The sequence below is a fragment of the Tympanuchus pallidicinctus genome, unplaced genomic scaffold, assembly GCF_026119805.1.
Source record: "Tympanuchus pallidicinctus isolate F22 unplaced genomic scaffold, pur_lepc_1.0 scaffold7, whole genome shotgun sequence".
In the NCBI taxonomy this organism is placed as follows: Eukaryota; Metazoa; Chordata; class Aves; order Galliformes; family Phasianidae; genus Tympanuchus; species Tympanuchus pallidicinctus.
Genome location: NW_026294791.1, coordinates 28576075 through 28601922, shown reverse-complemented (window position 1 = coordinate 28601922; position 25848 = coordinate 28576075). Strand labels below are relative to the sequence as shown.

Genomic DNA, 25848 nt, shown 5'->3' with positions numbered 1-25848 from the left:
TCAAGAGATTCAGGTGGAAATATAAAACAAGTCCTTTTCCACAAGTAGCCAAGGAATTTTGGCTGGGGGCATAGAATACCAGGTTGCTGCTCTACTCCAGTCTGAAGTAACATTCTTTTTATCTACAGTTCCCCAGCTGATTTTATGGGAAGATCATCTTCTACATTTCTTCTCTAGAAATTAAAAAAAGATACCCTTATATGCAAAGGTTGAAGTGCTGGTACAAGATCCCACGTAAGTTCTTATGTGCCCCAATGAGACTAGATACTTCAATGCTGGACCAGGACAAATGTGTCTGGGACATTTTGTGCTTAGCTAGCTATTATTTTTTTCTTCTTAGAGCTCAGGCCACTCCTTTAAAATGCCTCTGTTTATACTTCAATAAATAAAACATTAACATCCCCCCTCCAACCAAATAAACAATTTATAGTGATGAGTTAGAGCTCTATTTATGTAGACTTAGATTAACAAAGCCTTGGTGCCTTGAAGTTTAGGTCACTCAGTGCTACTTATGTTTATATAATATCCCAATTTTATTTATTTATTTATTTATTTTTTCCCCCTCTCTCTATTTTCTAAATTATTCCCCAATAATTTCCATTTGGCTACACAAACCTATATTATACTCATGTCCTTAAGGACAAAAGGATTGTATAGTTTTATCTAAAATAACAGATTTATACCATCCAGAGAATTTATATTGACCAGACAGTTACAGCTACAAAAACAAAAACAACCCCACACTAATAGACTTTGGATTAAGTTTAAGATCTCCCCAAACTCACAAAGTAAAATGTCTACTGATATACAAGCAGCCTTGTTTTCCTGCTTGACAGTCGTGTCTAAGCTCAGTACCTCTGTTAACATCATCTCACATAATACTTCTGCGACACATGCTTCAAAAACAAGTAGGATTTCAGACAAGTTCTCTTATTTTTAAATAATTAAATTAATAATTAAATTAAAAATGATGAAAAAGTATAATGCCACACAAAAGGACAGACTTACAAAAAAAAAAAAAACTATCATGTAAATTACTATACAAAGTGCCTTATTTGCATGAGGGAGAGGTAGTATCATTGACAAACGCAATGCATTTTGACTTTAAATAAGCAAGTCTCAAACATATTTGTTAATCTTGGAGTGCTCATACGGAATTCAGAATCTTTTTTAGCAGTTTCATTAAATCATGCTCTCATTTTTAGTCTGAAAGTCTGTTTTCAAGTTCAAAAAATTGCTGAGGCAATAACTTGCTTTTTGTAGTGTTACGTGACCTATCAAAGTGAGAAGACAATCCTAACACCCTTAGTCAAGTATTAAAACAAGTTTAAAAAAAAAAAAAAAAAAAAAAAAAAAAAAAAAAAAAAAAAAAAAAAAAAAAAAAGCTGGAACTTGGTCCATTTTGGAATACGTAGTTCTGCTACAGAAGGCTTTTAACAAGGGATTTGCTACTACAGAGCTGAAACACAGAAAATCCCTTTTTCTAAAATGAAGCCTTACCTGAGTAAGGAATCTAGGGCAACCCTCAAAGTGAAGATGCAAAAGGTTGCTTTTTGTTTTCTAAATACTAGAGCTATAAATAGAATAACTTAGATAAATAAATAAATTAGATGGCTAATTTACAACTCAGCAGATCGCTCTTTCAGTAGTAGTGTGGGGTTGATATCTTCCATTGCTGTGTTTGAGGTACTAACATTAATAGTTGCCTCTGTGGGTTCAGGATTTAAGACATGGAAAGCAGTGAAAGGACAGCCTTTCACATTGTTGCAGATGAGCTTCTGTAAGGAGGCAGTATTGATTATTTCAAACCCCACTTTTCCACCAAAGGTACTTGGCTTCCAGTACTCAGGGGAGCATATTGTATTTCCCATCAGTCCTTTCAGAGAGAACGGTGCGCCAATTTCTACCATTGTTTCACCAAAGATGGCACCTGGTCTTGGCTTTTCTACAAGAAGGCCTGGATACAGTTCCATAGCATCTATGTCTCCGTAAAGCTCTTCTAGTTCAGCAGCCATTTCTTTTTCTCCTGTAATTATTAATGAATAAGAACAGTAAGTGGAAAGTCCTGTTTCAACAACAACAATATCCTGCTGAAGTTCAGAAATAGCATCACAGGTTTCTATTACCCACTTTAAGGAAAAATTGAACTTGTTTATAAGGAAAGATTAAAAACTGTTACCTGTAAGTTCTTCAAATGATTTGAATGGTTTCAACATGAAGCGTTTCCTGTACTCATTCAAGGACTGGTATCTCATTTCTCTGCTTTGGTCAATTGAAGCCTTTGCTACTTTTTGTACTGCAGCTGGAATATTTTTCCCACCAGCAACCTATTTGACAGAAACAAAAAAAGTAGTAAGAACTCCACATGAAAGTTGAGAAAGTTGTATCTTTGTATTATTAGTTCTGGATAGATTTATTGAACTGCTGCTCAACCCACAAGTTGATGTTTCCATACTAGTAACTTGAGGAAAATACCTACCCTGCCAGCACTTTGCTTGGAGAAAGATTTCACCATATGGGAAAGGCCATGTTCCAGCATTATGGAGTTGTTGTAGAGGAACTGCTGGAAAGTGTACTCCTGGTCACGTATCTGAAAAGTGTCAGGCAGCAGTGGGTGCCAGTGGTACAGAGTATTGAATTCAGCTGCAATTCGGTTCTGGTATTGAAAACGCTGGTTGAACAGAAGCTCAGGATCAAACTTCAGTTTGAAGTGGTAGCCACTCAAGTGCTGCACGTAATCTTCAATAACTATCTTGATCGTTTCTCCTGTTGGAGAATAAAAAGGATACAAAAAAAAAAAAAAAAAAAAAAAGTCAATATTGCTTCCCCTAAGAATTACCAGGCAGTTACCCTGCTCTGAGGGCATATTTCTAAGCTTCTCTAGGGAACAAACGCACAGAAAACCTTCAAAACTATAGAAATCAAGAATAATACACTCATTAGCATTCTGTACATGAGGAAGTATTACTTTTCAGAAAGGGTGGTCAGGCAGTGGAATGGACTGTCCAGGGAGGTGGTGGAATCACCGACCCTGGGGGTGTTCAAGGAAAGACTAGATGTTGTGTTGAGGGACATGGTTTAGTAGGAGCTATTGGGAATAGGTGAACTGTTGGACTGGGTGATCTTTTAGGTCTTTTCCAACCTTGGTGATTCTATGATTCTATTATGGAATGGATATTTATATTTTGGGAGATAAGTTTTCCCCCCTCTACCACCTCCACAGCTTGCACCACTTTGCTTATCCTCTCCCAAACTATACTTCCTTTCGTTTTCTACAAAACCTGTAGAAAATCATTAATTACTGTCTACATTGCATTTGATTGTATAATACTATCTGGGATAGAGGTAGGAGGAAAAGGAAGTCAGCATCTCAAGGCAGTCTCTCAGCTTCTGAACTGATTAATGTAATTGCTTTCTGTTGGTTTACTGTTTCATTCGCTATTTGGGCACAGACTTTTTCAACTGTGTGTATCAACATTAACAAGATGTAATACCATTTAACAGAAAGTAAGACATAAGAAACATACAGTTTTATTCTATGCTGCTTTTCTGACTTAACTATAGCCCATCTCAAAGCATACTTGGTTTCACCCAGTCCCAGAAGAAATTGTCATAGTTGGAGAGCAACTGAGGTCACCTAACCTCACAGGCTTTTTCTCTGAGAAAACTAACCTTAGCTTCTGCCTTTTCAGTTCTGCTTCCCTTAGATAAAAAGAAGTGTCTATCACTTGACTCCATTTTCTTCATTTTGGTATTTAACATGGGCAGGAGGAAGCTGTATTTTACAGCTTCAGTATTATACAGTTTCAGTAGGGGTCATGAAGGTCAATTTATTTCCTCACATTTTTCTTCTTATTAAATTTACTGCAGCTGCCATAGGAAATGGGCAGAAGTGTCAACCTCAAGAGAATATTAAGAGTTTTACATGCAAAAATAACACACCTATCAATATGAGTCTTGTAGTCTGAAATAGCTGCTCATCATCCCACTCTGGATGCTCCTGTTTCAAGATATCACAGACTCTGTTGTGTTCTCTTAGCCATATTGTTGCATACATCATTAGGCCTGGGACCAAGCCAAACACCTCCTGTCCAACAGAAAACTGCAGGTGCTCAGGAACATGAGGAGGGTAGATCATCTCTGCTTGAGTGTCCTTTACTGTTGGTGGATACATTTCTCCATCAATCATCTGCCAGGGAGGGGGCACAGGAAAAAGAACAAGAGCATTATTAGCTAAGATGCTTATACGTTACACCACATTGACTCCATTAATGCCAACTTCAGGTGAGCTCTGCTGCAAACAGAGCAGTAATTTTAAGAAACATGTCAGTCAATAAAGAGGTGGCAGTTGAGATAAGATGTACCTGGTACTTTAGTTTTCCATCCTTGTGAAGTCTCAATTTAAGTTGCCTCTCCAGAGTCTCTCCATAAATGTGGTTCAAGTCAACCTGTAAAATAAGAGCATTAAGAACATGAAAAGAACGTTAAAACAAGCCACATTTTTTGCTATTTTAGGACAGGTCCTATTTCTAATAGATGATCTGGCATCCACAGATGTTTACCTTTTGATTACAGTATTGTTACCTTATAAGTATCACACACTGATATTTAAGATGAAGCCAAATTATTTCCTGGCAACTGCAGCAATCTCTGCATTAAGTTTTTAAATCACACTGGCAATTTAAGAGGACTCTGTTTAGAGTGTCAATGGAATTTATTAAGCAGACAGCTCTTTATATATACACAAAGATGTTACAGATTTCTGCTTTAGACACGCAAACTATATTTATATTGAGAATTTCTTCATCCCAAAACCATTTTTCTCATAGATAAATATCTTAAAATCCAAATTTGCTTTTGCTTTTCAAGTTCTTTTAAATCTGTCTAATTAGCAGCACAAAATAAAATACTGTATAAAGCATCTCTGCAACTGATGGAAAGAGTCCGGAGTAGTTCTAAAAACACTCATTACATCTAGCACACTTTAGGTAAAAGCAGATTCTTTGAAGAATTCACAGTCCTCACTGTACAGAGATCTTAAGCAGAATTATGTGCTTGGCACAAACAGTTCTGACCTAAGAGATGCTACTGAGTAGCTGGAATTTTGCCTAACGATAAGCCACGTAAGGGGTAAAGCCAACAGTTTGTTGCTGTGTTGCACAGTACAGTCACTAGTGTTTGCATATTCTAACTGCTTGGTTGCTCCTAAGAGCTTAGTGCCGCATTCAAGTTCCAGAGATATGATCTTACCCCATGGCCATAAGCTTTAGTGAAGCCAGGTCCTTTCTTATGGTCTGTCTTAAAGAACTGATGAGTGAAGTGCTGGGCAAAGAATGTGAACATCACATTTGTGCCTTGTGGGTCAGGAATAAATTTTCTCCGCAGCAAGAATTTCTCCACAATCAGTTTTGAATCTGGGAGCTCCTTCTTACCTAGAAGAAAAGTTTCCTTATAGCAAGATATTCACAACAATTATGCTTCATACTTATTTTTGCTCCTAACAACCAAACAGGTTTCCCATTTTCAACTCTTTTACAAAGGACAGCAGCTTACTAACAAGGGGAACTATCTCCTTTTTGTTGGTTGTAGTCATAGGTTTTCCACACTTTTTTGAATTTATTAAAGCTTTCTAATTCCTGGTTTTAGAACACAGTTCAATAATGAGTGCCAGAATGGTTATCTTTTAGGTCATTACACAATATAACTCATTCATTGCCACTCTCAAAGTCAACAGTGCATTAGGGTGGTTGCAGACAATCAGATCTGTTGGTGTTTTCTAGGACAACAAGATAAATGACATTCCTAGAAATGAACACTGTGCATCCTTATTCCTTACCTTTAACACCCATCGGTGTTGGACAGTCATGTCCTACTGGTGGAAGGCTTCTTGTGTAATAGGAAAGATTGGAATAAGCTTCCCAGGATTTGTAATTATAGTCACTGTTGTATGTTGGTGGGCTGTCAATCAAGTGTGATCTTGCTGGAAGAGGAGAAGGAGAGAAAAAAAAAAAAAAAAAAAAAAAAAAAAAAAAAAAAAAAGTACTTCTTAGGCTCCACTTTGATATATGCCAAATAAAAGAAGTCACAGTGCTACATTGTTTCCATGTATTTTTGGCAGCGGTTGCATTCATAAATTCCACACATATAATTGCATTTGACTCCAGTAACTTGTGGCTAATAGATAATAGGAACTGATCCTTTACCAGTTGGATCCAGCTACTAAATTTATAACAAATGGTTCAGGTTGTGTTAGCAAAATTTGAGATTTTATTTGAGGAAAAAAAAAAAACAAACCCCATGTCTGAAAGCCTATTTCACACCAAGCGTGAATATGCTTATAGATCTTAAGTTTTCTTTAAAGTGCTTTTACCATAACACATTTTCCTCTTGCTATTTTATCAATAAACTAATCAAATAAAGTATTTGGAGCCCAACGTATAGCTCCTGTCGGGAGTACTGGAAGAGTGAATGTATACTTACACGTCAACACGTATCTCATAATAGTATCTCGTAAGAAGGAAACATTGTTGATGATGTTCCAGACTCCTTTGAAGTGGGTGAGAATGTAGTGGACAGTATTTGGTGTAGGTTTCAATGTTAGTCTCAGCCATGTGAAGAATTCCGCTGTGAGCAAAGATGGAAAGACTGTAAGTTGCTATTCAGAATAACCTGCAATTCTGTAATTGAGTTCTCAGACTCCATTTCCGCACAGAGATCAGAGGTACTTACGTGTTGTACAGTTTTCCCCATAATAGCCTGTCCTCGTGCAGTCGCATTCATACCGATCAAATCCTGTTGTCATACACACACCTCTGTTCTGACACGGGAGGGAGCAGCAAGGGTTGGCTGGAATGAAATCAAACGCCGCAGTTAAAAGAGCGCCTTTTCTACTGGATCAGCACCGCAGGGTGGGCAGCAGAACGAGTTCCACTCGCACGAGATTTCGGGCATCTCCCGGCAACATCAGTGACACAAGTATGGAAGCGCACTGCTTGCGGGCTGCGACGAACCAGTTCTGAACACTGGCTTAGCGGGGGGTCCGACAGCCCTCCTGCCAACGCTAACTTCAGAGTCACGAAGCACGTAAAACAGAAGTCCTACGCTCCAGCCACGAGCACTGCCTCGGCCCGGCCCGCCGCCGCCCATCCGAGAGCCCGCAGCACCGTGGCCCGCAGCACCGGGATGCAGAGCCGGAACCCGTCGGGGCCAGACGCCCACCGCACCCCACACTCACCTGCGTGGCCAGCAGCCAGGAGAGCAGCCAGCAGCGCACAAGGCAGGAGCATATCCCGGCGGGCTTCTTTACGCTTTCCTCGCAGCTACTGAAATCCCAAGGACGCTCGAAATCGCACAGATCGTACTGCAGCCAGGTACTCACCCTCATTTATACATCCCGCCGTGAGTCACCTCCCCCCCCCCGGCCCGGAAACTAACGAAAGGGGTGGGGGATTTCGCGTGCCTTGCTCCGCCCCGCTCCACCCCCCGCTCCCACCTGCTGTGGGCCGCCCCCGGGCGCGGGCCGTGCCTCGTTCCTCTCGGTTCGGTCTGGCGCGGTCCTGGCGCCACGTGAGGGGGCGCTGAGGGAGTGCGCTGGGCTTGGGGCAGGGGAGCGCAGCACCGCGAGGCACCGTGCAGCGTAGTGGGGCAGCCGCGGGGTGCCACTGAGCGCCACTGAGCGCAGTGGGCGCGCGGAGCGGGCAGCCCGCGGCATCGTGTGTGCCGGGCTCCTTCCGCCGGACGCTGCTGACCCCCCGCTGACCCAGCCTTGGTTGGATCGTGGCTCATTCGCTTTTAGTGAGGTCATCTCGGCAGTTTCATTTAGTGAAGCGCGTTTCCTCACGCGCGGAGCAGAGCCCGTCGCACAGCGTGGTGCCGCAGACGGATGCTGCGGGGTGAGATGGGTGTTTGGGGCATACTTGGTTTAACTTCTGCACATTTGCCAATCCCGTTATTAGGAGTTTTACCTCCATACGAGTAGTACTGCTTTTTTTCTTGCCTTTGCCTTAAAGTGCCCCCGTTGCTCTGAGCACAGTCACGTTGTAAACAAAATCTTAGCTCATTTCCTCCTAGCAGCACGCAGACGGGATGCTTTTTGTCACAGATTTCTAACCGGCACACGTTACCTCTATTTTTACTCTTTGTTGCGCACGGAAGGTTACGAAACAACAGGACGTTGCTGAGTTGTGTAAGGGCCGCGCGGTGCTGGGCCGTGGTTTAAGGGCCGCGCTGTGCCTCCCCCACTGCCTGCCCTCTCCGAGCCATGGTCGGGTCTGTAACGACGCCTCGAGATTTGAGGTGATGGTGTTTACATTGCAAATTGTTGCCTTGAAAAGGGATTTAGTCCGATTTAAACAAAATCTTATTTTTGGCTCTGAAGAAACATGCTTTGGCTGAGTGAATAATTTGTGCGCATTGGTAATTGGTCATCAAGACTTTTCAGAGAGCGGTGCACAAAGGTCTGTCATTGCATGATTCTTCTGCAATAGCACAAGACACATCTTCTGATTTTATGCTCACACACAGAGAGATATGTGTAGGTGTCAGTGTCCCTACAAAGCACTACTAGCCTCAGCCGCACATATGGAGCACAACATGGTGTCAGGAGCCTGTCCCTGCACGCACTGCTGCTTGCTGTGCCTTTCTGCAGGTTGTTCAGCCCTCCCTGGTGTGAAACATGGAGCCTGGCTCCTGCGTTATGAGCTCAACGTCTGGTCGTGAAACACAAGTGGTGTTAGAGTCATAGAATCACAAGGTTGGAAAGGACTACGAGGTCATTGAGTCCAACCATCCTCCCATCACTACTGCTACCACAAACACTAAACCACATCTCACAGCTCCTCATCCAGACGCCTATTGAACACTGCCAGGGACAGCGACTCAACCACCTCCCTGGGCAGCCATTCCAGTGCCTGACCATTCTCTGAGAGAAAAAGTTTTTCCTCATGTCCAACCTAAACCTTCTCTGGTAAGACTTGTGGCCATTTCCTCGGGTCCTGTTGCCTGAGAGAAGAGGCCAAACCCCTCCTCATCACAACCTCCCTTCAGGAAGCTGTAGAGTGTAGTGTTCCATGGGACAGGGTATAGAGAGGAACATCCCCTACACACAGCACCATGGATCGAGGTCTAGCCTTACAAGTTTTGCATTTTCATTTCACACCTTTCCTATTTCGTCTCTTAAAGTGGTGATGGATGTTGTTGGGCACTAAGACTGAAAACATCAGACAAGCGAGGTTTTACTTTTTAATTGTGTGGGAATTGGTAAATGCAGACAGTATTTCTGAGATGTAAAAGCAACAGTGATAAAGGGAAAACTGAATGAGTTGCGTAGTAGAGAATTATCTTTGAAATGATTAAACCTTGCTTGGGTACCATGTAGATATGGGAAATGTATTAGTAAAGGTTTTTCATTACAAAAACAAATGCTATACACCTTGAGCAAAACAGCAGAACTTTTCTGCTGAGAGTGAGGGGATGCTGCTGCTGGCACCACGGCTGTACTGGCTCCAGGCAGGGTGTGTGGTGAAATGTGAGCTCTCTTCAGTCTGCTTTATGCTGGGAAGGGGCATTTGTGCAGTGAATGGCTGTGCTGGAGCTGGAGGCATCCAGCGCCTGCTCTGGCAGGTTGAAGCAGGGTGATAGAAAATCAGGGAGATGGGGTATGGTTGTTGTTCCAAAGGGTGCCCTTCACCATCACGTGTTGTTTTGAAATTGCTTGTAATCAAGATCTGATCATATTCTTGAATGAGATTTTTTCTTATAAATAAATTATTTTTGCTGTGGCAGCATTCAGCACCAGGTGTAGAGTCTTTGCATCAACTAACAAATTCATTATTTATTTAACATATAAAGTGTCTATGAAAAAAATCACCATTATTTTTCTTCTCCAGTGATCATTTCAGATATCCTTTGCTCTAGATGAAGCAGTGTGTGGAATGGAGTAGCTTTCTCTACCTGAGCAGTTTCACTTTGACTGAAATTTCTGAAGCTGGTGATTCCCATATGTTTCCCTTATGTCCTGTTTCTGTTCCAGGTAGTTCTGTCTAGAGCATCTGCTGAATTCACAGTTCTTTACTGAGGCCAGTTTGCTACCTCCTGATGGCTGAGTTTCAGGAAATCACTAGGAGAAAATTCAGCAATCTGGCATGCCTCAGTAATGCCCCTGAGGGACACAATGGACATCCTTATCCTTCTGCATTACCCACCACGTGCACCCAGGTCTCTGAGAAAAAGCAGTCCCACAGATAGGCTTGTCTTTGCCCGAAACCCTGAAAACCTAGGCAAATTGTGTTGTTCTGATAAGAATGATGATGTTTCTGAGATGTTCGTGGCATGTTTGTGGTGGTGAGATGAAGGTTTTGCAAAGTGGGAATGTTTGTCCATCATTCGTCTTCTTTGCAAGGTGTGTACAATTTTTAAGCATAGCTTTCAAAGCCACAATATTTATTTATTTATTTATTTATTTATTTATTTATTTATTTATTTATTTTAACAAATGCAGTTTTTCTTTTCCTGACTGTCTTCATTCGTTCATTTTATCTGTAGGCATGGCTTGGAGGGAAAAATTAGGAAAAGCTTCATTTATCATTGGGAATGTTTGTATCCCTGAAGTTAAATTTGCCTCTGCCACTCTGATGTTTGTTAACAACACATGGAAATTAAGTTATAGTTCTATATACATAGTGGATATAAAGTAACATAGATTTTCCCCCATATTAGTAGGCAGAACCCCACCAGGCCTGTTTATGGCAGCTCTGCTTAAAGAAGCAGTAAGCGTCTGAATCACAGAATATCCTAGATTGGAAGGGACCCATAGACATAACTGAATCCAACTCTGGCTCCACACAGGACTACCCAAAATCTGAACCCTATGTGTGAGAATGTTGTTTTAATGCCCCCTGAGCTCCACAGCTTTGGGCTGTGCCCACTGCCCTGGGCAGCCTGCTAAGTGCCCAACCACTGGTACAGAATCTTTCCCTAACCCCCACAAGCCCCTTCCCGACTGCTCCATGCCATTCCTCCAGGCCCTGCTGCTGTCACAGAGAGCAGGGTTCAGAGCAACTCTTCTGCTCCCCATCATGGGAAAGCCATAGGCCAACATGGGGCCTCCTCTCAGCCTCTCTGGGTTGAACAAACCATGGGACCTCAGCCACGCCTCACATCTCTTCCCCTCCAGACCCTTTATCATCTTTGTAGCCCTCCTTTGAACACACTCAAACAGTTCTATTCGTTTTTGTACTGTGCCCACAGCTGCATGCAGTATGCAAAGCTGCACCGGTGTAGTACAGGGTGGGACAGTCACTTCCCTTGGCCAGTTCGCAACGCTGGAGTGCTTGATGCACTCCAGGATACAGTTGGCCTTCCTGGCTGCATGGACACAATGTTGATTCATGTTCAATTTGCTGTCCAGCAAGATCCCCCCAGGTCCCTTTCACTGAGGCTGCTGTCCAGCGTCTCCCTCCCCAGTACAGATAAGCAGGAAATGCAGAAGGGTTCACTGAATGTTACTGCCCCCTTCTGCTGGATGGTTTTTTTCTTCTGCATGTCATGATAAATGATGGTATTCATATGTTGTGGGTTTTTTTGCCATTTAGATGGCACTTTATTTTCAAGGTGAGCTCTAATAAGTCAGTCACTTATGAAGCAAGCCACACAGTGTTCTGTTTAGTAACTGAACTCCATAAGATGAAGTTGTCAATAGATTCTTAAACAAAAGGCAGACAAAAATATATATGTACATATTAATTTAAAGTAACTTAACTAAAAAGAGAAGTGGAGAACATAAGATATTGCCACTTAATGATCACAAATCACCTTTCTTACTTGGTTTAAGAATCAAGTATTAAGAATGCCTTTTTCCTTTTCTTGTTTTCTACCTGCCCTCTCCTTCCATATGGTGAAGAAGTTAAGCTTTATAAGGAGAAGGTGTGAGTTTATTCTTATTTTGCATCATATAGGGTGAAAATGACAAAAGCCTCTAAGTTACAGACCTATTAAACTTTTAATTGTAGTGAGTGGAAGGATCTTGTACATCTAAAAGAATCCCTGGGAAAATTGCTTTTGGAGGTAAAAAAAAATACTCCAAAACCTGATTCTTTTCATTGAGCAGTATGCTGTTGAGTAGAAGTAAAATAGAGTGTGAGAAACTGTGATTTAGACCTCTGCCATGTTCACCTGTGTAGTGGGTCTTCTTGTTGCTCCAAAATATGATGGGTAGCAGAAAGGCTCTTTTCTGTTGGGAATGTTCTGGAGAGGGAGCTTCAATCTCCAAGGACTGCGTGTATTTCCCAGCGAGTTGCTGGTGCAGTGTGCTGGTCAGCTCCTTTAATTAACTGATTGTGTTTTTATAAACGAACAAGTATACAGTGCACAGTGCCAGGTAAAGGCATGTTTCTGCTGATAATTACAAAGATCCATGTCTGAACATGTATCAGTTCTGTGTTCATCATGAGCTCCAAGTCTAACATCTGTCACAACTGTTACAAATTAAGTGTGGTATTTGTGGCACATTCATGGAAACATGAATCAAATATTTACAGGCGCTTTAGAGAATGGAATGAAACAAATTGCATTTTTTTCCTATCCATTTTTTGCCTTTATGGGTTTCTAAGAAAATAGAAATACAGCCCGATCAATGAATTGTGTGGGATGCACACATTGCATAGTAAAAATGGTAAAACCAAAGACTCGTTGCATCAGCTGACATTGAAATCAGAGGGGCTGCTTGCACTGAAGCTGGCAGTGAATTTATTTTCACTTCTTTTTAATATGTTTCAAATGTTTTCCCTTCCTCTGTGATTGTAGGAGTCTCATCGTCATGTTATTTCCTGGCAAATAGACCTGTTATATTTCTTCAGCCTGTACTTTTCTGCTCTTTTATTGCAAAACATGCTTGATCTGAAGCTCCCCATCACCATCATGTTAAATATGTTGCAGCACAAACACTCTGCAGAGTTGTTGGGTATAAGATACGATAATAAATCTGTGTGTTCTGAAAACATTCTTGAAAACTGAAGGACCTGAGGAGGAAGTTTGTCTTTATGCTTCTTTTGCTGCCTTCTGCTAGTCAGAGATGTATTAACAGAAATGTGTGTCTGTGTGCTTGCTTTAAACTCTCATGAAACCAGCCGGTTTGTCTGGCCAGGGTTGCCATTTTTCTGTCTTTTTATGTGGTCTCTTGGAGAATTCTAGTCATTTGGGTCTCGGTTTCACGGGGACCCCAGTTCTGTAGGTGAAATGCTCAGTTACCTGGTTTCAGTAAAGGAGATCAATTTTTTTTCCAGGTTTAAAAAAAAAAAAATCATGGTAAAAACAATTTCTGGAGCTTCTAGACTGCTTCAGTTTTGCTTTTGTCATCTGAAATGCAAAGAAATGTGTTCCAGTGAAAGCTGAGTATGAATGGGAAATCTACGAGGTCCAGGATATGGGTGGCTGTGCTCTGAAGCACAACATCATGGACTGCGTGTGGGCCCTGCCTGCCAGCATAGGTATGCTTCAGGGAGCACAGTGGGTTGAGATGGGAGGCCAGTCAGGTGTGGAATTGCTTAGGAAAAAGGAGCCGTACCTTAAATTCAAATTCAGTTTTTACTTCCAGAATTATCCTAGAAAGAAATTGGCAGAACTAATGGGTAGTTGGAAGAAAAAGCTACTGCTAATTTAGGGAAGAGCTGAGTGAATTTGGTCCCAAATTAATTTTTGTTTTGCTGAAAAAGAAACAAATCCATTGCTTGTCTTTTATTTGGAAGCTGAGAGGAATTTTGGATTATGCTTTCCAATATGGGAAGATTGCAGTTTCTATCATTAACGTCTTCTCAAGTAACTCCTTCCTTGCTTCTGTTTTATTAATGCCTGATTTTTTGTTTTAATCCTCTGAATCATTCTGGACGGAGGCAATAAAGAGTGAAAGGCCAAACTGAAACTAAGTTGAAAAGAATGACTTAATGTCAGATTTAACTAGTGAGATGAAGTGTGAAATGAGACACCTCATTGCGTGGCTTCCTGGTTAGGTATTTCCCACTGCTGCTTGCTTGCTTTATAGATTATTTGCCCTTTGCATGTGTTATAACACAGCTGTAGGGAAACTGTGCATTTCTTGGTGCTTGATAAACATCAGTTTGTCACACAACCAGACAGAAAATAAGAATCGCCAGGTAAAAATTCAGTATCTGCCTTATCCAAAGAGCAGGTGAGCTCTCTACTTTGGGAAGCGACTAGATGTGGGGTTCATCTTATTTTAAATGAAAGTTAATCCATGATTCTTCTGCAAAAATGACTTCCAGAATCGTGTCTCCTGTTTTTCAGATGAAGTGTATTAGACAGCATTGCTCTTTTCCTCATTTGCAAACTCTGTAGTCACAAAATCAGTCCTGCCCAACTAGTTCCTGAAAAACAAACTCTAAGTGACTTAAACTCAGCTGGAAGCACTCTAGGATGATTTTTTTCCAAGGAGTGTAGGCAATGGTGTATGAAACAGAACATTTTTATCCTATGGGGTAGTTTGAGTTTGCGGCAGAGGCTGCCCTTGATATTTCAGCCCCATTGCTATCTGTCATATTTTGTTTAAGTCTTTTATGGGTGAATTAAAAGGAAAAGGCCATAAATGAAAGCTATCAGGTTTTATTTATTTTTTTTTTTTTGGGGGGGGGGGGTCAGCCTGAATGCATCAAATCTAAGTATGTATGTATGTATTATTATTAGTATGTATGTATTATTATTATTATTTAATGTAGCTAATAATTTTTCAAGAAGCTTTGTTTGGATGCCCTTGACTTTGACATTTTCTTCCTATTTTAACAGTATCTGTGGGAATTTTTCATTGTTACTTGAGTGAAAGGAAATAGATTTTTCTTATTGGCAATCAGCGCCCAACTTCTCTGCTATCGTGATTTTTTTGTGTGATTTTTTTTTTTAGTAGTTTCCATTTTTCCTCAACGTAGCCTCAATGTGTTTTCTATTTCCTATGCAGACATTTGATCTATTAGATGTGACAAATACGTCATGAGATTTTATAACTTTCTTACATAAAGAAGCATCAGCTGACATTTTGTCTGCTTTGTCATCTCACAAAGCTGTAAATTGTATGAGGGTAATTGATCGTGTTACGCCATTTATAATAAGCATTTTAGATCAAAACAATCAAAAGGTTACCTTTCTGTGGAAAATCCATCCATAGAGAGAACATTTGCAAATGCTGCTCCCTTCCTCATTGCAGATGCTGGAATTTTCTCTTAGCTACTTCCTGCTTAACTTTAGTGAATTCTTTCACGCAATCTCACGCTCTTTTGTCATGCAACTGTAAACCAGTCATTTGTTACAGCAGTGAATATTTTATCTTGGAATTTTCCATCACTACCAAAGGGAAGAAAAGGAGCACTTTGGCATAAACTATGTAAAATGGACTGTGATAGGATTATACCTAAATAAAAGATTAAATCTAACTCAGTGTAAAGCATTTATCCATATGTGCATACTATATAAATACTCCCACTTATAACTAGGAGAATTAGGGATAATCTGGAATTAGCAGAATAGCATGGCAGAGCATTCAAACCCCAGTTGCAGTGCAAAAAATTAGAGGCTGGGAGATATGCAGAGCAGCTATGCAGGACTGCAGCACCAGTAGCCTAAACGTTGCATGGTTGTCGGTGCGTGTGCAGGGATGCACTCACCGACCCAGTGGTTCACTGCAAGCCTCTGTCCCTAAAGCAATGCTTAGTGGAAATACTGGGATATTTTATTTTTTGCTACCTGAAGTGCACAAATGTGATGTCTCATCATGACTTGCCATTCTCTAATCTAATGCATCGCAGAATCATAGAATATCCTGACTTGGAAAGGACCCATAAGGATCATCAGGTTGCCACAACAGGCTGTCTGTATGTGAATCTCCAGGGTGAGTAATAATTGGGATGTTTGATGTGTGTATTGCGGTAAGGCAGGCTTCTGGTCAGGGCTTCGACATGTTTAATATGGGACAAGAGCAGAATCTCAGGAGATGGGTACACCTTCTTCCTGCTGTGAGCGTTCACACAGAGCCCACGTGAGCAGGTGCCATCAGGGCGCGTTCTTGTTAAGGACTGGATGTGGATTAAGGTGTTGGTGTTAAGATGTTGAGTTCATTAAAACTGACTCTTCCCATTGCAGAGGTTGGAGGAGTCACTGGGTGTCAGGCAAAAATGTTCCATGACACAGATCTGGTGGCAGTACTTTGCGATGGGCAGGGACTGCTGCGGGCACAAATTGCAGCGGTGTCTCATGAGGTGTCTATAGGGAGGTTGTGCTCCAGGCTGGGCTGCCCAAACCGTGTCTTCTTGCTGGTCATCCCTACTCCCAGGTTTAAGTCAGAAGAGTGTTCCATTGTCCCAGTGTCCTTGTAATTGCTTGTTGTTTTGCTTCTCCTCCAACATGTTCTTATGACACACACACACGCAAAATTTTTCAAAGAAAAAAGAAAAAGGAAATTTTGAGAGAAAAAAGCTGAAAAAGACTCGAGACTAGAGAACAACTGTTCCGTGTGATCGTTTTCCTTAAAGACCTTTGAAAACTCTAGCTAGGTGGGTAACTTGCTATAATTTCTTGCAGTTACCAATGTGAATTGAAGGCGCTGGGGAATATCATGAGTTGCACTGCTTAGGTCAGAACAGGAATTGTAATGCAGGATGATTCTGCCAGCAAAATATGGGGCTCAGGAGAGAAAATCTGGAGAAAGTCCTGCCTTTTTCAAAGTGAAATTAGATGATTGTGCAGGAGACATCACATCATGTTATGTCTTGCCAGACATATGATCCTTACCAAACAAAAAATAATTCAGAAATTGTTCAAATGCTTTTATGCTTTAAAAGACGGCCAATTATTTAATGGCACCAGCAACTGACTTGCTTGCTGGGCTGAAAACCAAGCCCCTGAGGGAAATAAAGTCTCACTGTTTACTCTCTGAAGGTCTTTAATTTCTTTTCCCTAGAATTTTCAATTAAGGGAAATGTGTAAATTATGTTAAGATATAAAATAATTAAGGAGATATAAGCACTGCAATGGCTGTACTAGATCAGACACACAGACTGTCTAATCTAGTATCTGCCAGGGAAAATAACTATCATTGCTTGAGCTGTGTTAGAGGTTTTAGCCTGCTTACTGTGACAGGAAAGTCATCTACTTTATTTCTATAAATTTCTATTTTAGTTCATTAGTGTACCAGAACACAGCAAATTCCACTGCTGAAATGCACCTTTTGCCAGTAGGAACATCGTTTTACAAAGCAGAAGGTCTGCCTCCTGAGAGGATATTTTTTCAGGAAAGGGTATGTGCTTATTTCTTTCAGGTATAGCCGGATTCCAGGTGCTGAATTGTCAGCACACAGGCTGAAGGACTAACTCAGGTCTAGCTGATAGTGTCATTGCCATTAGTAAATGCTATGCATGTGATCTTGTGATTAGTTCTGATTATTTCACTCCACACATTATGTCTTATATCACAAACATTGATGGTGTTTCTTGGTGGACCTGAAGTAATTGTCTGTTTGGTATGATACTGCTGTGACTCTGTTTCACTGTTTATCTGTTTATACAGCAGATACCACTAAAATATTTTTTGGTTTATTTCTCATCCTATACCCGAAGGAGGAGAAATGGGCTGAGTGCTATCACTGCTTCTCCTTACAGGCCACTCATTAAGTAAATGAGGGCTTTCCAGCATGCAATGGCAACGTGTGTTATTTTGGGTCATCTCTTTGTGTGGCAGTTTTCCTGAGCTTGTTTGGAGAGAGTTGCCAGAGACCTCAGGACTGCCAGCTTCCATGGAAGCTCGGCTTCCCTGGTGGGCAGGTCTGGAAGGAAACGGCAGAGCACCTCATCAGCTTGTCTTGGGAGCCGGCTCTGTGCCGGAGTTGTTGCTTCTCTGGACCACCACCAGCTCCTCCGAAGGGGCTGGTTTCCAGCTATTGCAAAAGCTGTCAGCATTTTGTGATGCAGCCAATGAGTTCCTGGGTCAATAGCCGGTTCCAGCGGTTACTAGATATGAGCTTTTCTTCCTCACCTGCTGCTCCTTTGGCTGGGAGAAGGGTGTACTGCATCTAGGGCTTTTAGCTCCTGCTGGGAGAGGAACGGCTGGCACTCTGCAGGGCTTGCCTTTCCTCTGGACTTGACTGTGCAGGGCTGTGGCTCCAGTGAAAACAGCTCTCCCACCTCCCTGCCTGCAGGACACCTCCCACAGCGTCCCAACCCACTCTCTGCCCTCGCTGTCCTTGGCTGGCTCTGGGTGAGGCCCGCAGGCACCTTAGGGCACTGTGAATGGAACATGGTGAGGGCAAACATGGCTCTGTGAACTTCCTTTCGATGTACTCGTTAGAGCACTCCTGCCTGTGTCGATTAAACATGCAGAGTCATTCTTGAGTGCTATAACTTAGCTCTTGGGGATTTGGAATGCTTGTACTCTTTCCCTCAGGAAGGAAAAGGAGAAATATTTATATGTAGAACACTTTGTCGTTTCCTTTTGCTGGTGAGAATGATTCGCCCTCCTACCCAAGGCTCCTTGTCCCCGGCTCTAACACAAATTAATGTAAATGCCATGTTGGCGGTACTGTACTCAGAAAAGTCAGGTATTATTGTCACACTATGAGCAATACTGAATGGGAAAAAAAATCCCCAGCAAATGCAAAGCGCTTTGCAGAGCAGGAATTTCTAGGTAGTGTGGGTAACATTCTTTGCTGCACCACGCTGTGCAGCAGCACTGTGGTGTTGGCTCATGGTTACCTGCTCCCCAACAAGTCTGTGCAGCTCCATGGGGATTTACACAGCAATGTTTTGGATACTCTACAGCACTGTCCTGGGGATGAAGTATTTCAGCGTTTTCCTACTACCTCGAAGCCCTCTCAACACAAATTGGTGTAAGATTAACATGAAATAAAGAATTTACGCACATCATCAACATTTGGACGGCTGAACTGTTGTGGAAAACAGGAGAAAAACAAGCCCATATGCAGAAATCTGTCTTCAGATCAAATCCAGGTTTCTTGCAGTGTACCTGATAGGTGGATAGCACTTGTCTAACTGTTCAAGTGGGGAACCAGTTCCTTGCGTCTGTGGGTTTGCTGTCACGAAAAATAACACTGATTGAGATAGATGGATTTCACTTTATACCCTAACCCTGTTTAGATTTTATCCAGATGAAAATCTCAAAATCTCTCCTTCTTCAGGTGCTCTTGATTCCAGCTTAACTAGGAAGTTAATTTTAATCTTCTTTTTGCTAAACTATTCTATGTTGCTCAGTACTTAACCAACATATTAATGAGTTGTTAACCTATTTTGGATTAAAACCAGTCTTTGTCACCTGGCATAGCCATGCCCTTATCTTAAGGAAAATATTCTCTTTCTCTGGCTTTAAATACAAGGGCTCCAAATATAGTGCCTCCTGTTTTATGATGTTGGCCCTAGGAGGCAGGTTTTGCTGGTTTGGCGGTAGAGGTTGAACCTTCCCACCACCACTCCATTACATGTTGTTGCCTTATGACAGATGACAGCAGAGGGGCAGCCTGACAGAATGGTGCCTGACATGGATGTGTATGAAGCAAAGGAGTGTCATTAAATTCCTCAGTGAGGAAAAAACGGCACCTGCTGACATTCGCTGACACCTGCTGAACATTTATGGAGACCAAACAGTGGATGTGAGCACAGTGAGGTGGTCAGTGGTGCATTTTAACGCTGGTGACAGTGATGTGAAAAGCAAGCCACACTTTGGAGAGCCACACACAGCTGTCATACCACAAAATGAAGAGCATCTCAATCAACTCATCTGCACAAATTGTCTAGTAGTAGTGACTGTATTAAAAACTAGTGTTTATTGCTGAGAATTTGCTCTATCAAACAGTGTTTCTGCTCCCTTTGTATCCTTCGTAATTTTCATGGAAATAAATAGCAGGCGTTACTTTCAGAGTAACTTACGTATATTGATGCTTGCTATATCTATATTCATACCCAGGATTGAAAGGCAACCTTCAAGCTTTCCTCAAACAATGTGTTCCTCATTTGCATAATTTTGGTTTAAAATACAGCATGATGTTGTTCATTGGGCATACACAAAGTACTTCCTTCTGACAAGGGCTGACTGTTTCAGCCCCGCCTGCCATATGGATGCGTTCCTCTGCTCATCCAGTGTGTCTGTCACAGACCAGACTGTGGCTCCCAGGAGTTTTTTTTTATTTACTGGTTTTGGAAGACAGCAGACCATTAGGAAAATGTGACAAGCAGAACTTGGGCAGACAGTTCTCGAAGAAAACTTGTCGTTTTTTGTCCAAAAGCATATTTAGAGAGAACTATCACAGTATGGTTGCACTGCATGGTTTCTTGATATGAGATGAACCACGGCAGATGAACTTCCAAATTGGCTTGCATGGGTTTGTGCAAGGACCCACATAAATAGTATTTTGTTATGTTTTGCAGCATATGGAGAATTTGAAGCTCCTCTTGGGCTTTCAAAAGTCATGAAACAAGAAACTGAACATTTGATGTTCATTTGTGCCCAATTAATTTGCTAGGTTTCATTGGACAAGAGCTGATTTATTTCCTGAATTAAATACCACTTCAAAAGTGTATTCATTCTGTGCCTGCTTTTTTGGGAACGTGAGGCATTGTTTTGTTGATTTCTGTACAAAAAAGGAATAGGTAACTAAAATCTCCTTTTCTCCATCTTTTTAATTACTGCCTTCATCTTTTTCTAATGAGAAGCCAAAACAAAAATGACACTTTTGAGAGTTAGTGAAACTTCAGGCTATGGCAGCTAAGTGGAAGACCTCTAAAAACCCACAGAATTTGCTAACCTTAAAAATAAAATGTAATAATTTACAAAAAGGCAAACAACCCTACCAGCAGTAAATGTTCTATTCAGTTACTGAATAAAGTACCATTATGCAAATCAGGTTGCAAATTTGACTTTTACGAAGTATTCAGGAAATGCATCTTGAAATATAAATATAGTGGTAGCCTGTTTTTTCTCTGAAGTCACTCCTCTTTTTGTCTATGTGGCATGGCACGGCATGGGAACTGTGCAAGGGAACTATTTGCCTTCTCCAGTTATAAGAACTTTCCAGCTCACATAGGCTGTCAGAAACCCCACTTCTTGAAGAGCGTGGGGACTGAGGTGAGCTGCAAGTTGCACGTCACCAAGTTATTCCTGTGTAGCTGAGGAAATGCCTTCAGTTCAGAAATTGGACTTAATAAATAACTGGAAACTGGAAACAGACAGTTTATTGATTTTTCACACAGAGAATATGGGGGAGAACTTACTAAGACTGAAAGTGAACATCCATTTGCAGGTTCTCCTCCTCTTCCACTCTCCCCACTTTCTTTTCAAAAAGGAAAATGATTGGTTTTGCACTGTTTTCCAACTGAAAATGCAGTGAGTTGCGCTTGGTTGGGTGTACATGGACATGATTCAGAGCCCTTCTTGCTGAAATTTGTGAGAACGTATGCATAACAACAGTAAGCACAAAGAGCAATGTACACATAATGCCTGTTTTTATCTTCTCTCAGGTTATATGCCCAACATTTTCCTTGCCAGGTTTCTAGGTTTTTTTTGTATTGTATGAATTCAGTGAGATAAATATGCAGAAAGGTGAATTCAGTATATCTAAGCATAGCCTATTAATTGCAAAAGAGAGTAACAGAAATAATCTCAAAAGAGTTAACATTTTTGGGAGCAGACTCAAAGTTTATCCGCATAGCTGGTAGCCCCCAAGAGTCAAATTCCCAGAGGGATTTGCTTGCTAGGGAATGGAGCTACAGAGGGCTACTTTGAGTAAGATCAAGCTTCATGCAGATCAAGTTTCTGTGAAATAGTCATTCTTTTTGTGATGTCTGCATCTTAAAAATGGGAAAGCTAGATATCAAATGAGGCTGATCTTGTGGAGTACTTTGATTTTAAAACATGCTGCGAACATCTCCATTGAGAATGGTATGACTGTGTCCCCAGGCTTTTTTCACAGGATTATGATCAGGAGAAGTGGTCACTCTTGAGTTTATTATTGTGATGGTGTGTATAATATATATAGTCTATGATACTGCTTTGCTGAATCTGATCAATTAATATTGACTTTAACAGACATAGCTCTGAACAGTCACAATTCTCTGCAAGGGTAATGAAAGAGGAATTAATGCAAGTGGCATCATCCTGGGAAAACTTTATAAACAGAAAAAAAAATGAGTTTGTTGTTTGTTCTTAAGCTGCTAATACAAAACTTAGAAAAAAAAACGTAATGTAAATGTATGCATTATGTTAAAGATTTTTCTGTGATAATGCTTCTCCTGTTTCAAATGGTGACCATTCCATTTACAGGAAGGTAAAGATCATCTATATTTCCATACACCAGCTGAAGACATTTAAGGCCTGTTTTTAGCAGTAGAGATAGTCCTTCAGAAGATGTGCGTTCTTAGGAGCAAAAGCATTGCTATCTTCTCCACTGACAGCATAAGAATATGTGTGAATCACATGCACTTTCTCAGGTCTTGACTTAATCACAGTCTCAGGGCTTCTGAGACTGTGCTCGTTTGTGGTCAAAAATCTCATTTATTCCAGTAGAACATGGAAAAAAAACAATAGGGTTTTATTACAAAGAAAGCATAACAATAGGAAGTGAATGTTTTTTGTGTGTTCCTGGTTTATGGCATGTTTCCATGCTTGCCTTTTTTGACAAGGCACTGGCTTAGCACATATCAGAGAAATCCTAAAGAAATGTGACCTGGGTAAATGAACCAGTTTTTCCCAAGCTGAAGAAGAATGACTTTGAAATTGAAGTTAGGTCTTTGCCATAAGCTTCACACGTAATGCGCTGAGACTTGTTCAGGCTCCTGTGTCAACTTCTAACTGGAGCAGCAGCAGAACTTCTCACTATGTCTTGCCTTCTGGGAAGGGGCACCCTTCTGTGCTCCTACAAAATGCGATGTCTGAATTGCAGTGCCAATGGAAGTCTCTGGTGGCAGGAATTGCAAATAATCCCCAAAACAAGGAGAGTTTGGGATTTGGGACTGCAAAGCCTGAACATAAACATGATTTATGCCCATTAAATCAGACCTCTTTGTACATTTTCAGCTAAGTTTTCAGGTTCTTCTCATGCATAGCAAGAAAGGATCTGCAAACATAGCTGTCTCTGGAAAAAAAAAACAAAACACCAACATTTATGATGTGCTCAAATAGTTCACATTAAAATGTAGCTGAATAAAATGACTGATATGTATCTAACCCTCTGACTGGTATAGGTGATTCCACAACTCAGCTTTCTACCTAATCTAGGGTATTTTTTTTTCTACCAGCAGCACTGGGTAGCACACAAGGTCAGGTCACATTCTTACCTGCTTCCTTGGATCACCAGTGGCAGTGACCACTCTGAGCCCGTGTGGCTCATGCTCCGTGGCCTCTTGCCATCTATTTCTATGGGCTGTGACACCCAAGAGGCTGAAGCTGCTCCTGATGAGAAGTGTGCTACTGCAGTGAGATCCTGGTGGTGACCAACATCAGCAGGGACCACAGCTTACCTCCACCACTGAGATGGAAGCTGTTTTCTGGTTTTACGTGTTGTTAGCTTTAGCTACAGCTGCCTTGGCTTAGTACTGTGGCGTACCTGGGAGGAACTGGACTTGAGCCTTTCTGTTAAGTCCAGGTTTAGCATTAAAGACTTTTTGGGCCTTCTTATCTTTGTGCAGGTGTATATTTTTGTCTTACTCTAGCTAATCCTGAGAAACTCCCACAGAAACTCCATAAAAATCCCATTCTCACCCTACCTCAGCACAGAAGGGTGGTGGGTGTGCACACAGCTACTGGAGAGCTCCATGCTGCAGTACTCGTGAACAACAGGATGGACCTGATGGTGAAGAGCCAAAGGTTGCAGGTATTTTGATTACTCAAGTCTGCTGGATCAAAAGCTGGATGTGAAGTTGTAAAGAATTTTTCATTATTTGGCAACAAGTAGTGTATGAAATTTGAAGTAAAGCATCCAAGGAGAAACACTTAACTGTGCATAATCAGTGATGCAATGCTAAAGCAAGTCATAAGCAAGACAATGTAGAGCTCCCATGATTTGTTTAAATCTTCAAAGCCATAGGAAGAACTGAAGTGAGTTCCTGACACATGAATGTGTGCTAATTCATATGTCTATGAATGTTTATTTAGGTGTATCAGTGCTTAGACCCAGCTTGATGATTTTCTAGACACCATTCCACATGACATCCCTTCTTCTAGGATGGTTACTTGCTCTCCACTGCTTGACATCTTGCTGAGTGTGATCTCTGTTACACAGTTCTGGCACATGGTCAGCATATTTCCAACCAAAGTTTGGATGATAATGGTATCTATCCATCTGCCTCTCTAGCTGTCTCCCTTCCAGCAAATGTTTTAGCTGTGCTTTGTATCCCTTTTAGCTACAGTCAGCACAGTGACATTTACAGCTTGTGTGTGTTGTGATTTAACCTGTTGGGCAGCTCAACACCATAAAGGGGATTGCAGAGAGAATGGAAAATAAACAAAAAAGTAGAACTTGTGGGCTGAGATAAAAACCAAGTTTTATTAAGACAGAGAATGAAGAAGAAAAATGATAGTAGTCAAGTAGTAATATTTACAGGTTGCATCCACTGTTTGGTCTCCATAAACGTAAGCAAGTGTTGATGAATTACAGTGGGTGCCATTTATATTTTTATATTTATTTAAGACAAGTGATGCAGAAGCAATTACTCACCACCTGGCAACTGGTGCCCACTCAGTCCCCAAGCAGCAGCTGCCTGCCCGGCCAACTCCCCACCCTTTTAGATTTTTTATTTTTTTATTTTTTTTATTTTTTGTTTTCTTTTGCATGATGCCATATGGGATGGAATATCCCTGTGACCTGTTGAGGGCAGTTGTCTTGGTTCTGTCCCCTTCCAGCTCCTTGTGCTTCCCAGCCTGCACAGCACTGCTCAGCAACACCTGGAACATCAGTGTTTTATCAACCACTGTTTTTCTCCTAAAGCCAAAACACAGCATCATACCAGACACTGAAGAAAGTCAACTCTGTCCCAGCTGAAACCAGCACAGTGTGCCTATTGTGATCAGAAAAATCAGATTACACCAGTCCTTCAGACTAACAAAGAAAGAGATGGCTGAGCAAGGCCGTAGCTAGGAAGCGGTGATATGGATCATCTGAACAAAGAGCCAAGAATTAAACCTGATAACATAGTTAAGCCATTTTTTCCACATGGTGAGAAACTGGACAGGATTGCATCCCATGGAAATACCCAAGATTTGCTCTATTTGGTGAAAATCCAAAATCAGTAGGAGACACAGAATGATGAGTCAGCTGAACACAGGGACTACTCTTGATGCTGATGAGTATTTGGCTGCTAGAGAGGGATGAGTGGCATTGTTAGTCCTCCTGCTGCAGTAAGAGTATTTTGCTAAACAGCAGTGGATCCACTTGTATGGAGAAAGCTCAGCTGGTAAGGATTTCTCTTTTGATTTCTTCTAATGCTGCTTGGTTGTATTTCTCGTTGCTGTTGGTATTACATGCAATGATGCAGATTGTTCACCATTATACCATACTGATGTATCAGTACAAGGGATATTTGTGTGCGTGTGCATGTGGCACATCTGGCTACATAGTTATATACTTGCAGGGTTTTCTGAGAGCCCAGGATGAAGCACAGTTTGCTGTGTTTGAAACTCTAGACCTAATTTTAATCTGTATCATAAATCTAAAGTGTATAATTTCTGAGGGGTCTGGTAGAAGATAAAATGTCTTTACGTTACCGGTTTGCGGAACTTGGGAAGACCTCAGTCTATATGTGCACTAAATATTGCTTTATAGGCTAACACAACAGGTGACTGATGTGGATGAAG

At 41.4% G+C, this 25848-nt stretch overlaps 2 protein-coding genes across 2 annotated transcripts in view; one reads left to right on the top strand and one right to left on the bottom strand.

Annotated features, from left to right (window-relative positions):
- Nucleotides 1-567: 567 nt before the first annotated feature.
- On the bottom strand, nt 568-7351 carry PTGS2 (prostaglandin-endoperoxide synthase 2). The gene is made up of 10 exons (XM_052665694.1): nt 7235-7351; nt 6730-6846; nt 6481-6624; nt 5837-5980; nt 5251-5432; nt 4365-4448; nt 3943-4189; nt 2480-2766; nt 2180-2327; nt 568-2026 (listed from the first exon to the last, which is right to left on the bottom strand). Exons 1-10 carry the CDS (start codon nt 7284-7286, stop codon nt 1620-1622), a joined length of 1812 nt encoding a protein of 603 aa, XP_052521654.1. The 5' UTR covers nt 7287-7351; the 3' UTR covers nt 568-1619.
- Nucleotides 7282-25848, top strand: part of PLA2G4A (phospholipase A2 group IVA) — a 107310-nt gene continuing 88743 nt past the window's right edge. Inside the window, exon 1 of the mRNA XM_052665678.1 lies at nt 7282-7370. The gene's annotated coding sequence lies outside the window, so the exon portion shown is untranslated. The remainder of the gene's footprint in view (nt 7371-25848) is intronic.

Coding starts and splice junctions, on each gene's coding strand:
- PTGS2 (XM_052665694.1), bottom strand. CDS start 7,286: ATGCTCCTGCCTTGTGCGCTGCTGGCTGCTCTCCTGGCTGCTGGCCAC. Junction 6,847..7,234: donor CCTGGCTGCTGGCCACGCAG/GTGAGTGTGGGG, acceptor ATTTCATTCCAG/CCAACCCTTGCTGCTCCCTC. Junction 6,625..6,729: donor TGGGGAAAACTGTACAACAC/GTAAGTACCTCT, acceptor CTTTGCTCACAG/CGGAATTCTTCACATGGCTG.